Here is a 14,505-nt window from a genome sequence, read left to right on the forward strand (position 1 = left end):
CTGGTGACATTATTCTATTTTTAGGTTAGTTACTAGTGACATTTCAGAAAAAAGCGGTTGGTATTTGCCGTCGCCTACTATTTCAAATTTGTAATACACCACCAAAAACCAATTTACGATCTAAAGAATGAAGGTAACAAACATTTGAATTACTTCAGGAATATGGACTGCATCAGTCGTACCAACCATGCCATTAACCTTAAAAACGTAAAATACAGAGATGTAACCAAAAAGCAGCTCCGTACATTTTTTTACATTTTTATTGGAAAAATGTTGATTATTGAAGTGAAAAGTGTCAAAGAAGGAGGAATAAGGTAAAGGTGACCTAGTGAATAGATGCTTGTATTTTCAAATAGTTCATTTTGTAAAAAAGAAGGCTGAAAAGTTGCCCTTTTCAGAATTTTAAAGGGCCGTAACTTTGTAAATAAGGGAGAGCGACGCTTTTTTCTTTCGGATTCGTAATCTACGCATCAAAATACGTGAGTACACGCAAACATTTTTTCAAAATCGCCGGGAGTCCTCAAAACGAAAATTTACCAGTAGTTCTGAAATCACCACTATTGTGGTAGTACTGAATATCCGGTTAGATATGGAACATGATTTCCTGAAAATTGGTGAATCAACCTTCAAAATAGTTACCGATAATTTTGTTATGGTGATAGTGAATATTACTGGAGTTTTTTCCCAACACCAAATCGTTATTTTTAACACCTCGACACGTGTTTCGATCACCAAGTGATCATCTTCAAGGGGAAGATAAAACTGATAGTGCCAAGTGGCAGGTGACAGGTTTGAAATATTTGTTAAACGGTTTCATTTAGCTTGCCCTGTTCGTTTATTTGTTTAGGTCAAATTTGGTACACACATTTAGTTTTGATGACAATACAATTCAATAAATTGTGTATCATTGTAAATCCAAGATGACCGCAGCTACAAAATGGCGGTTTACATATTGTTCCACAACTACCTCAACATGGGTATCAAATGACAGAGTTTGACTAGTAGAATAGTAGTACACTTTGAAAAAGATGCAAATTGAAGATGGCCGCAGCTACAAAATGGCGGATTCCATATTACCTAGTCTCATCCTGCTGATCCCTCCTTTTCCTTCACCAATCCTTTTCCCCTCCTCCTATCACTCCCGTATGTGGGAGAAATGTAAATATTGTAAATATTCTGTATAGTAGACCTTACATTTCTTAAAGAGAAATGTATAATAAAGTATTTTTGATTTTGATTTTGTAACACTGAGGCACTAAATGAACTAAACAGAATGAGAAGTGAGTAGAAGAATGTAGGAAGGTCCTAGGTAGCAGTCATCACACCATTCTCCTCAGCAATCTACGGTATTAATCAGATGAAAAAAATTATAAAATCTTTGGGCGTAGTATTTATATGTTTACTTAGGTTGCCCAAAGATTTCATTATTTCTGTATCTCATGAATACCTTTTAGTTTTTAGTACATTATATGCATCATTATTATCCTTTTTTTCAATAAAACCGGTTAAAATAAAAAAATTTTTTTACTTATTTTATTTCATCGTCAGAACTTGAAAATAAAAATAACTTGAAAAAAGAAGCAACTAACTTCAATTTTCATCTTAATCACTATAAGTTTAACTAATTGGAAAATGTATGGTCACAGTGTATAGTTTTCATTTCCACTTCAAAAATGATTTGTCTATTGACTAATAAAATTGAAAATAGACACAACCGGTCTGATTCAAAAGTAAAAATTATGTTCACTAATGGTTAAGAAACGGATATTTCTGGAAAATATATTAGGTAAAATATTCACAGAAAACTCAACTTCTTCTAACTTTCAAGACATCAAACAGATTGGATGTGTAAAATAATAATTGACAGTCTTCACTCAAGAGAAACAATGTGTGTAAATGTATCCTCTATCAAATTTCAAACTTTTATTAGAGATGCAGACATAAAAAAAATGAAAACTCAAAATAAATATCTAGCTCGTTAATACTTGATTTTCAAGAAAGATTCAACTTACACTTTGATGGCAATATCAGGTAATGAGGTAATTATCGGTATAACAATCAAGCCCAACCAGAATACAGCAGACGAAAAGAGCATAATATACATTCCAGACATGATACTTCCAAATGGTATTGTTGGCCAGAATAAACTGAAATTGAAAATAACTTATAGTAATAAAATATGTCAAGGTATTGACAAGTTCAACACTGTTATTTATTTGCCTTTATGGGTATTGACAAAGGAGTAGTATTTACTGAAAGATAGAATTGCAAATACTATTTCCATACATAATAATTTTTAAGACTCTTTTTGACGTGATTTTCAACAATTATATTAGCCTCATGGTTGGACTCATGCCCCTCTGTCAAAATATGGTTTGCAAATGTGGATTTGGTATTCACATTCGAAAAACTACTCCTATGTTCTTTTATTTTTTAGGAAAAGGTTCTCCCGTTTGGCCAATATAAAGTTCTGAGGAACTTTATATTGGCCAAAAACGTTACTCTTTACTCTGAATTACAACTTAACCCTGGAGGACAATTTGCCGGTAAAATGCCTGGGACTAACATTAGATTGTAAGCTGACATGGGAGGCTCACATAACCAATCTGAGAAATAAATTAGCTACCTCCATCTATCTCTTAAGAAATATCAAAGATATTGTAAATGAAAGTGTTGTTCTCACAGCCTACCACGGTCTCTTTCACAGTACCATGTCCTACGGAATTCTCTTATGGGGTGGATCGGCACATGTTGACAAAATTCTCATAATGCAAAAAAGGGCAATAAGAGTAATAACAAATTCAAAACTTGATGAAAGTTGTCGTCCACTATTCAAAAAACTAGGTATATTGACTGTGACTAATCAATTCATTTATGAATGCTTACTTTTTGCCAAGAAAAACATTTCCAGTTATACTGTTCAAAATAAATATAATACCAGATATAAATCCGTTATAGTGCCGTATTTTCGCTTATCCAAGAATCTCAACTCTTTCAGATTTCTGTCTATTAAATATTACAATATGATACCAAACGAGTGGAAGGAACTAGTCCTAGTTAAATTTGCTAAAAGGGTAAAAAGTTTTCTTAAAGAAAATGTGTTTTATAAAAGTGAAGAGTTCATACATTTCTTTAATGGAACATGACTAAGTAACAGTAATGTATTATAACTAAGTTCTCCTACTATTTTACATAGGTTATTTTTGTATATATATATATATATATATATATATATATATATATATATATATATATATATATATATATATATATATATATATATATAACTTTATTTTACATTTTAAATAGCTTAAAATTTGTTTCTGCAAGTACAAAATTTTCCTTTTACTATTTTTTTGACGACTGTATACAATTTTTTTAATTGTCACACAAGAGAATAAACTCTACTCTACTCAACCACATTTACTCCTGATATATCCGACACTGAAGTTTAGTCTTTATTGTTTTTAATGAATTTGTTTGAATACGTTATGGATCAATAAGAATGAAGCCACATCTAATGGAGAATAAAACTGGAGAACCAAACCCTGAACAATGTAGTATACATTATGAAGACAAAGCACTGTCGTTTTGAAAATGTATCCATCTGACATCTACCGAAGTGGCAGACCCAAGAAACATCAAATGTTTATGAATAGGGATTTATTAAATTAACTTAATAACAAAATAATGAAATACACAAGAAAACACTAGTGACTGATATGAACAGTGAACTAAAATATAAAAAGTGATAAACAATTAAATAAAAAAAAATAGGAGTAGAATAATCAATATAAGCAAACAGTCATATGTGAAATTTTCATAATTAATATAAAATACTTAAATAATTGGCTATATGAAAATCATAGAATCCAATTTTTTTTTTGATTCATTGAATACTTTTTCAATTGATTTTTTTATTTAGGAGCAGTTTTATATTTTTTTATCTCTTCAGGGATTGTATTATATATTATAATTCCATCATGATTAATTAATTTCTGCCCAAAATTAGATTTGAAATTACTAACTGATAATAATTTTGTTTGTCCAGTGTTATGACTATGAATATTATTGATTTCTATGAAATTTATATTTGAAATTTTTGATTTGTTTGTTATTGAATGAATGAAAACAACAAATGTTTTGTTTGTATAGTGTGTTCAAATCTAATAAATTTTTTTGTTTATATAAATTCACTGTTGGTTCTGAGTAGGATAATTTATATATGAATTTAATAGTTTTATTTTGTAAAGATTTCAAAGGTTTTATTATGGATTTATTGGTTGATTTTGAATAGAATACCAATGAGGGTTGCTACTTTTTTTCAAATGATTTCAATATATTTTGCCCATGATAAATTTCAATCTATATGTATATAATCCTAGGAATTTATTAGAATTGGTATAACATATTAAATTGTTATCAATAATCATAGGATTGGTATAACTGTTCAATAATCTCTTAGAAATACTTATATATGAAGAAGTTTGTGAATTTAGAGTTAACTTATTCTCTCGAAGCCAACCTAAAATTGTTTTCATGTCTCTTTTTATATCATCGTGATATCATCGAATTCCTTAAAATGAGGTTCCATATTCGATTGAGGTTCACCGCTTCTTCTTTTCTGTTGAAATTCTCCGTGTGTTTGTGGATGGGGAATTCGAGAATAACGAACAGGACAACAGTCAGCGAGATTGTTAATGTTCCAGGTTCAAGTGCAGGTACGACTACAGGTACAAGAGCAGGTACGAGTACAGGTACAAATACAGGTACAGATACAACGGATTACCTGACAAGGCATAAATACGCTTTACGAAGCCTAAAAGGTAGTCATCGGACAGCAAGCCATGATGGTTAAACCTCTGAAGAAGCTAGCCACTAGCGCCAGCGAAACGTCAGGAAGGAAATTCCAAAAATCCACGGCTTTCAAACTCGAAAAGCAATGACACTGAATTATCTACGTTATTATTATATAAATATCAAAACAAATTTTATAAATTTCGGTTACTTCAAGTCCTGCATTATAGTTACTTATAAGTAAGAGCAATAACATCTGTCCTTAAAAAAACGACATATATGGGATCGACGAAGAACTCAGTCCTCGAATTTCAGAGATAAAGGCCCAAAGCGGCCAGTTACAAAGCCAAGCTTCAAATGGATTTAAATCTCCAGTGATTCAAATGCAATGTGAATCGCTACTTTCACACAGGCACCGCTCTGAGAGCGCCTTGAGGATTTTTCTGTAGTGCTTGTGTTTTCACCTTGAAAAAAACCAACAACTGCCGACGAGATTCGTCATTGGTCTTTCACTGCAGGGCAACTAGTTGTAAACTAAAGCCCAAACACAACGTATTTATGATTTAACACCAGACAATACTGTTTCGACTCGCCATTTTCTCATTAGTGGTGCTAGGCTGAACCACAAATGCACTGCTGGACTCAACTGTCCTTAAAGGACAAGATCGAGTTATTAAGGGCGATGACATCTTCCTTGCGAAGACGCCATTCATAGTTACTCATGATTCTTGGAATTATTATAGAATTTGTTGGGCCTTGCATATTAAGGTTGAACAAAATATACAATTATAGTAAGAAATAAACAAATGTAATAATTATTGTAACCTTATTTTTTCAAGTTGTCTTGAATTTCGGGGGAAGAAAACCACTTATCGCTTGAGAGAGATCTTATGTACAAAACAAAATGCATAACATTGAACATGGAGATATTCTTGCAAGAGGTTAGTGCGTTTGGCTTCCTATAAGGTATTAGAAGTGTTTTCAATCACAAACATCGAGAAATAAAGTTTGAGTATACTAAATTTCAATGTTAGTGAAATTTCAATCCCCTTCCATTTATTACCTTGTGCAGTTTTCCTGTGAATTTCATAACGAATATACGGAGAACAGACTACATGAAATAATGTTTTTCATGTAATTCAATGTTCATGTGAAAATAGTTGTTTCGAGAGAAGTTTTTCTTTAAGTTTGTATCTGAAAGAAACTTCTTTGCATGATCTACACATCTTTGATGAAAGAATTTCTCTTAAAATTAATCCCTATCTTTCTTGATTAGTTTCCCACAATTTCTTGTATAAAGATAGATGAAGTATTAAGCCAAAAACTTTTTTCTCCAATTTATATTACGTACCTATATATTATGATGAAAAAAAACCACACAACTATCGAACCCCATATGGCACAATGAGTCAACCAAGTCCATGAATTCGTAACTAGTCCCGCTTTCAGGCATACAGTTACAACAACATACTGAAAAAAATATTAACATGAAATACATTACATACTACATAGGAATAAAATGCAATATTTGTTCGATTGATGACCTATTTATTTTGTAGAAATTCATATTGAATATTGTATAAAAAAAAACTTTTGTCTAATTTCTACCATTTTCAAGTGCAATATGAAATATCTAAAAATTGATCCAGACCTGATGAAAAAAATCATGACAAAACTTTTTTCAGTCTAATATTTCCTGAGAGCGTACACACTAACCCATAATTTTCACGAATTGGTGTTATTAACTATGAAATAGTAGTTGGACGGACACCAATCATAGAAGTGAAGAAATAACAGTAGTAATGATATCCATCTGCCAATACCCAGATTGACTCTAACAAAATACTCTAACATGTACGAAGGGAAGAAAATGTTCAAGCATTTACCACAGGTAGTTAGGGATATAATAGAGCAGAGACGTTTCAGGAAATCGGTCAAATATATACTGCTCATGAAAGCTCATTATAGCCTGCAGGAATATTATGATGACAAATTGTGAATATTCTCAGTGTTCTGTCATGATAAGCTTAACAATATCATGTATTAACGATCATGTTTTTATCATTCACATTCACATTTATTCACATTTTTCATTACACTTTGTCAATGAGAATTCATTCTTGGACAATAAAGTATATTTACCTATCACATATAGTCAGTGGGCTTACTTGAAGACTGGCTATAAATCAAATCATATAGATGATTTGATTTATGATGATGTGAAAGTTTTCTTTTCTTATACGAGGAATTGTGCAAATTTCGGATATGCAGTTGGTTACCTCGTTCACAGGCAAATGGGGCGACGACAAACCTGTTGTATGTTGTATGCTTCAGCTTAGTTCGAGGAATGATACTCTGACGGAATTCGATTTTCAATTATCGGAAATCATCGACTTTATGTTGATGATATACACTACCTTGCACTGACGAGTGGCCAAACAGCCCGAAACCGGTCTGCAAGTGTGTTTCAATAATTGAAAATCTATTGCAGCAGTTGTATCGCCAACAGCATATGCAGGAATAACTTCAGTGAAGAATCCTGCACTGACACCTGTCGGATATAATCCAACGCCCTTCGTGGTATTAGCCAGGGGAGTAGTTGTTTTCTGATAGGTGTCAGTCCATTAACCTACTGTGCAGGGAGTTCGGACTGGCCTGAACCAATTGTTCTTTTAGATGATTTATATTCTTCTATCTATTTATTTCTCTATCTATCTATCATATATGATTAAATATAAATATTTTGTTAAACAATCAACAGTCTTGAAAGGTTGCAATGGTGTTTTGTCATTAATCAACCTAGCTAATGTCACTCACTGTTTTCAGCAATCCTATGTTTGGTTTTTATTTACCAAGAAACTTTCTCCTTATTCAAGTACATAGGCGTTCGCGACTGGAGTTACGATTGGAAAAAACAAAATCTGATGTGGTAGACCTCTGTCCAAAGGAACTTGTAGTAACCGAACGTTTTGTCTGCTACGGCAGCAGACATCTTCAGTGTTGTAGGCGTTGACTGAGAGCACGAAGGTGGTATTGCTATGTCACAGCAAATGACTAGATTGGGGAACTCTGTGCTCACTCGTATTTATAGTACTAGGAAGGTGGTATGGTCACAATAATGCTCACTCCTGATTGAACCGCACTTGTACTAGGTTGTACTGTTTGGTCCACGTTGTGGATAGGTGTACTGCTGATGAGATGTTGATCGAAATTTTATTTTAGTCCATTTATGGATTTCTTGACACTTGCATACTGGGTACCACCTTCTACTGACTCTTATATTATCTTCCTTTCTGTTGAAATTGTTGGTATGCTTATACATCTCAATGACTTCCTTATGAAGCCGTGTGTGGTGATACGTAGACAAGGAAACAGTTTCATCATATTATATTTCGAGGTCTGTTTCTGCTAGAACATGTTCTGCTGTTCACTTTAAACATACCAACCTACTTACTATGAAATAATGAATCCTAGCTGAACTGCTGAATAACTTGAATTGAAATTCGGGAATTTTACTCTAAGATTTCATATTTGGGGTATTTCGATTTTTTCTAAATTGAAGTGGCTAGGAAATAGTGAAGAGACAGACTCTGGAAACTCCGATTTGCATTACTCGACTATAAAATCCAAATCTAACATATAGTGACAAAATAATTTCATCGGAACTTTTACTTCTTACATTGTGACAAATAAATTTGCTTACCGTATATACACAGTTTCCCATAACCAAATATCCTCCGTCACGACCACCTATCCATAAAATGTCATTCTGACAAGCCAACATCGGCAACCAGAATAGCACGGCCGAATGTATTAACCCATTTATGATCCAGATCCAGAAAACTCTTATGTTAAACAACTCCCCACTCTGCGACGGTTTATACAACTTCGGATACATCATCATATTCTCGGCACTGCACGGCTTATCGAACAGTCCCATAGCAAGAGGAGGTAACGCAGTAAAGAAAACATTGTATAGACCTATGGACCATCTTTCAAATAGAATCTGTCCTGACCAGGCAGAATAAATCGCAAACCATAATTCGATGACGTACAGACAGATGTTCTTGTAGAAGCTGTATAATATGATCTTGCACATTCGAGAATAGTTCCATGCTCCGTGTACCAGGAGAAGTCTTTGAAGAAATCTGAATCTGAAAATAAAATTTAGTAAAAAGTGGAAATCCATCCAAATTAAACGTGTATACAAAATTTAAGTTCAATTAGTTGAGGATAAGTTGCAAGATTTATTTCGAACTTAACATACATACAAACATTGCAAGTTCAATAAAACATTGTAAAATAAAATGTTTCACTGAATATTACTTACTTATCTTTTATTCAAAAAAAATGACACCCTATTTAGAACACGTAAAGGTAAACTTTCACCAAATATGGTGAAAAACAAATGATTCATACTTATATGAGCAAAAAATAAAAAAACAGGTTTAACAATTTTACTTTCTTACTTGCTTATTTGCTTTCACCTTATTTGGTGAAAATAAATTTTCACCAAATACGGTGAAAAGCAAATGATTTTTATATGAGCTCAAAATTAAAAAAAAAACAGGTTTTCCAATTTTTCCCTAAAAATGTTAGGTTATGTGGAAAAATGGTTCATATAAATAATGTAGATATTTACTTTACCTGCAACTGTCACAAATTTACAAATTTTTCAATAGGTCTAGTTTTCTTGATATCTTGGATCAACTCTAATCTATTTTTCCTGATCATGATTTCTTTCTGTTCAAAAAGAATTGCATTGGCTTAATACATACTGTGCAATACTGTAGTCTGATGCGCAGGCAGCCTGCAGACCTTCACATCCAGAAATCCCAACGCCAACGTGGGCTTTTTGTATCATAGCAACATCATTTGCGCCATCTCCAATGGCCAGAGTTACGCTTCTGGTGTATTCTGTGACATACTCAACGACTTCAGCTTTCTGCATGGGTGAAACACGACAACAGATAACAACTTTACATGACACACAAAGTTTCAGAAAATCTGTCCTTAACTCGCATGATAAAGCATACTTCAATGTTTTTCCATCGATAATTAAGGCAATGTCATTTTGTTTTTCTAAATTGACCCCCAGTTCTTCACAGTGCCTCAATATAGATTCTCTAGCTTTCTGAAACAAAACTTCTTGATTGGCACTTCATTTATAAATTTCAAATATATGAAACATGCATATTAATTGCCAAGTATACACTGAGTTTTGTGAAAAATTATTACCCAATCTAATCAAAAATAATTTCAATGAACCAACATAAATTCAAAAACTACCGAAAGAATTTTAATACAGTTTTCATCGATGGATAGTGATTCAAGAGGAAGGTAGTAGATAGCAGGGGAGTTTGGTCTCAAAATCTCTCTCTTTATAATGGAGGTACATTCTGAATATTTTCAAATCTCCAAGCAGGCGGGCCCTTGTAGGATACCCAAATTGAGGTAGATATCAAGTGTGGATGACATCGGTGAGTGGTAAAAAAACAAAGATTGTTGCCTGCCAAAAAGGCACTGAGTTGTATCTTCGTTAATCATAGTCAGACCATGAAATTTTTCATCACCAAGACGGGGTGGCATTACTCCCAGGGTAAAAGCAACCCCCTGAACAGGGTTAACTTTGAAGTCTAGGATAAGTAGAACCCTTATGCAAATTTTTGTGAATAACAGGTCATCATTCTTATATGGGGTGCTTATACTGATATTTGATCACAATGACATGAGCTAAAATCTGTTTAAAATCTGTTTTTCCGTTAACCAGCCGTCGCACCCCTACGATCGACAACCCTGAGAAGTCGAAACTTGTGCGAGCCAATGATTAACGAGGTCTTATGTTTTAACGTGTGATTCAATACAAATGTAGTCAACCTAATAAAAAAAAATCCCATAAGAATAGGGTGGAACTTTTTCAATGGATAAAGTAGTATTTGAGATCTAGATAAGACAAAGGCAGTTACTTTCAATATGCGATTTAATAGGAATAGATCATTTAAACCATGGTAGAACTGTAGTTCTTTGCTTGATATGAATCTAATAAAAACAAATTTTCCACACGAAAAGTAAGGCACTGGCAAAATGTTAAGTTATGTTAAAAAGAGAAGTAGTGAAGTTTTGTACTGATAAAAATGTTAAAAAAAAATTTGTAATAATTATTGGTGAAGTGAAGGAAATAAATCGATAGAAATACTCAGAAGTATAATTTATTGAACAATAAAAAAGAGTTTCCAAACGGCTTTTTCTTTCAGTTCGAATCTGAAAGAAACTTCTAAGAGTTTTTAAACTTACTTGCTTTCTCTCTTTCTTCGGAAATTTCCCACATTTTTATAAAAATGGAGAAGTAGAAAGCCAAAAAGTTTTTTCCAATTAATAATGAAAAACAATAGTATACTTAATATTTATATATAACGAAATATAATTGTATGGAAAATTATATGGAAATGGGTGATTGAACAGTGTGTTTCCCCACTCTACTAGACATATCCTTATGCTACTAACTTGGTTAGTGAAACGCTCGTCGAGAAATAGTACTTTAGTTTTGGTATGGAAAAAGTGTTTTCATTATTTCAAAATCATGAGATTCAAAACTACATTCAAAATAAGTCTGATCAAACAAACAGTGTTCCTGACATCATTGACAATCCCTATACTCCCATATAAGTACAGCGTATTCTAGAACGCCAGGAACGTTGTTGGCTCGATGAAGTTTAATCTCGAATGCACCTCAAAATAAATTCATACATGATACTAGGAAATCAAGAACTCACATCCAGTCCATCTTCATTGAGTATAATTAACTGCATGCCGCTAGTTAACAGTTTACAAGAATAACCTATGTTAATAGCTGTTTCCTGTTTATCCCCGGTAAGTACCCACAGATTAATATCGGCTTGCAGCAAAGCAGCTATTGTATCTGGAACACCATCTTGGAGCTTATCTTCAATTGCGGTGGCACCTATTAGCTTCAGTTTCCTTTCAATCATATTGGCCGCTTCTTCTATTTTTTCTGCAGAGTAAAAAATCATTTGAAAAATGTTTTTATTTGCTCATGAATATATATATAATATAGGATCCGAAGAGAGACAATTTTTCATCCATCTGTTAATCAGATGAAACACATTTTATATTAAACATCATACATAGAATACATCTAGAATAAATTGCCTATAAAAATATCATTCAAGGAATGTGTATATACAGTGCATTCCATTTAAAACGAGCCACTCTGAATAACTTTTGGTTCAATGATTTGCAGGAAGAATAAAAAAAACGTCAACCATAGTATACAGGGGGACACATTTTGACATATTCACATTTGATGTTACTTCCCCTATCGCACCCCTAGAGCATGTACCAATTTTTTTAAATGGATCACCCTATATTGTTTCGATAAATTGATGGATGTAGCCATTACTACGTGGCAAGAAATGATACTAAAGAAAAGAGGATTGAAACTTTCTGTTTTTTACCACTTTTATAAAAGTGGTAAATAGGTTCAATTCTCTTTTCTTCACTATATTGTTTCGCATTATCAGATGCTCCATGATGAGCAATTTCAACAAAGTATAAAACATATGGTCTGAAGTTTATGGTTCAGGAGCTACAAATTATTCGAGTTGAAAACAAGCCACCCTGAATAACAACTCAAGAATGTACCTCCCAGGCCACTGAATAGGTCCATAAGTGCCAATCCACTTTTCTGGAAAGATGGTATTCAGATGTTCTCTTACGACTTGAGAATTGTAAGGTGGCGCTCCATCTTGTTGAAAATAGATATCAACTTGGTTAGCCAGTGGCAAATCTTCAATGAAATAATTAATTTGAGTTTCAAGGAACTGTAGATATCTTTTCGCAGTCAGTGGTCTGTCGAAAATATTAGCCCCAAAAGTTTTTCTCCGATAGTACCCATCCAGCAATTGAAACCAAATCGCTCTTGAAAATTTCCTTCTTGCATCAGATGTAAATTTGTTCGAGACAGTACCTTTTATTATTCATACCCAAGTTGGTGAATCGGGTTTCATCTGAATAAATAATTTTAAATGGAAAACGTACATCTTCTCTGTATTTAGTGAAAAACCAGTTGCAATAAGTCAATCTTCGGTTGTGATCGTTATCGTAAAGATGTTGATATAGTTGGTACTTGAATGATCAATAATTATATTTGTGAAGAATTCTCCAAACGGACGAATAACTTATATCACACTCAGAAACAATTTGGCGAATTGACGCCATACAATTCACTTCAACATAGGCCAACATGTCTACTTCTTTTTCTTCACTGGCGATGAAGTTATTGGCATTTTTTTCTGGTTCATTTCGCATTTTTCTTTCCAGTTTTGGAAAATAATGCCGAGTGAGATGGCGACGATTAAGGCACTTCTTGAGCATAAATTCGAGCTGCACCGTTGCATTTCTTTTTGTTTCTCCGTAAATTAGCAATATGTCAATTTTCTTGTTTCTAGTGTAATTTGCTATATCTAATTATAAACTACACAACAAACACATTTTTAAAAGTGACGGCATGTTCATTAGCCTATTTGTACAGGTAGTCCTAGCAACAGCATCAATTGTTTGTCAGGGATAACTAGAATAACAGGACTTAGTGCATAAGTACACCGAATATGTATTATTTGTTATTAGGTATGATCGTTTCTTGCAATTATTCAGAAAAATAGAGAAAATAAAGTTAAAGTGTGTAGCATCAAATTATTCATAAGAAAATGATCTTTCACAAAAAGCCGACGAGCCACCACCTTTCCATTTGAAAAAATCAAGTTAACTGAAAAAATTCATATTTGCTACGGTGACATAATTCTTAAAACGACTGTGAAGTCATAAGACTCAAAGTCGTAGTTTTCCCATGTTACCTGATCAAGAATGAAGCGAGTTACACGATTCATGGCATTCTATACCTATCAATAAATAAAAATTGGAATAAAAATGATTTTATTTGTCAAATATTGACAAGTGAAGTATTGTTGGATTTAGAATGTCATTCTCCATCGAATTAAGTAAAAATATATAGGATGTCCCATTTAAAAATCGAAAGTTGGGGTCATTTCCGTTCAAACCGGAAGTGCGGCAAAGCAAGTAAATATGTCAAAAAATGTTAATGGAACTATAATACATAACCCCCAAATTTCGTTTTTCTATCTCCAATAATAAAAAAGTTATATGGTTGAGCCACCCATATAATCACCCGGTATATACTACGACGAGGTGATTTATTGTCATAAAGTGCAGATAGTAACACTACTGGGTCTTTAGCATTCTACTGTGACCTCGTCATCGTCCCTACCACCGTCCATATCGTCAGCAAATACCCAAAACGAATATAAAACTGCTAATTACTCGAAAACAACTGATTCGATTTTCAGAAATGAAAACGTGTTGAATAGAGATTTGAAATACCAAATGAGTTATCACACGACCTCCCCTTTCGTTTAGAAAAAAAGGTGTAACGCCCTCTCAAGTGATGCAACACCAATATCTTTCGTAATGAAATGTACTAAAATTAATATCTCTGGTTAAAGGGGGGGGGGTGCGGACTATTTACGTACGCACTGTAGAATTTAAGTCTTTATATTTGAATGAAAACTTATTATCAAGCTGCATGAAAGGATCATCTTTGAGGTTGTGAGGTATTACGCATAGGCATATCAATATTTAAATAAATTTACAATGCTGTCGCTTGATCAAGGT

At 33.2% G+C, this 14,505-nt stretch overlaps 1 protein-coding gene across 15 annotated transcripts in view; it reads right to left on the bottom strand.

Moving 5' to 3' along the window:
- Positions 1 to 14,505, bottom strand: part of ATP8A (ATPase phospholipid transporting 8A1) — a 118,046-nt gene that overhangs the window by 45,555 nt on the left and 57,986 nt on the right. For 12 of the 15 annotated variants that reach the window (XR_012464177.1, XM_074169938.1, XM_074169928.1 and 9 more), the window contains 5 exons: positions 11,571 to 11,809; positions 9,576 to 9,931; positions 8,501 to 8,951; positions 6,149 to 6,267; positions 2,013 to 2,147 (listed from right to left, as the gene is read on the bottom strand). Coding sequence is in view for 11 of the 15 variants with exons in the window: in XM_074169938.1 (XP_074026039.1) it covers positions 2,013 to 2,147; positions 6,149 to 6,267; positions 8,501 to 8,951; positions 9,576 to 9,931; positions 11,571 to 11,809 (1,300 nt within the window). In the remaining 4 variants the exon portion in view is untranslated. The remainder of the gene's footprint in view (positions 1 to 2,012; positions 2,148 to 6,148; positions 6,268 to 8,500; positions 8,952 to 9,575; positions 9,932 to 11,570; positions 11,810 to 14,505) is intronic. The other 3 variants (XR_012464179.1, XR_012464178.1, XR_012464180.1) reach the window with 1 other exon arrangement.

This window comes from Leptinotarsa decemlineata, unplaced genomic scaffold, assembly GCF_025532065.1.
Source record: "Leptinotarsa decemlineata unplaced genomic scaffold, Ldec_3_MD MMD2_P_RNA_scaffold_6, whole genome shotgun sequence".
In the NCBI taxonomy this organism is placed as follows: domain Eukaryota; kingdom Metazoa; phylum Arthropoda; class Insecta; order Coleoptera; family Chrysomelidae; genus Leptinotarsa; species Leptinotarsa decemlineata.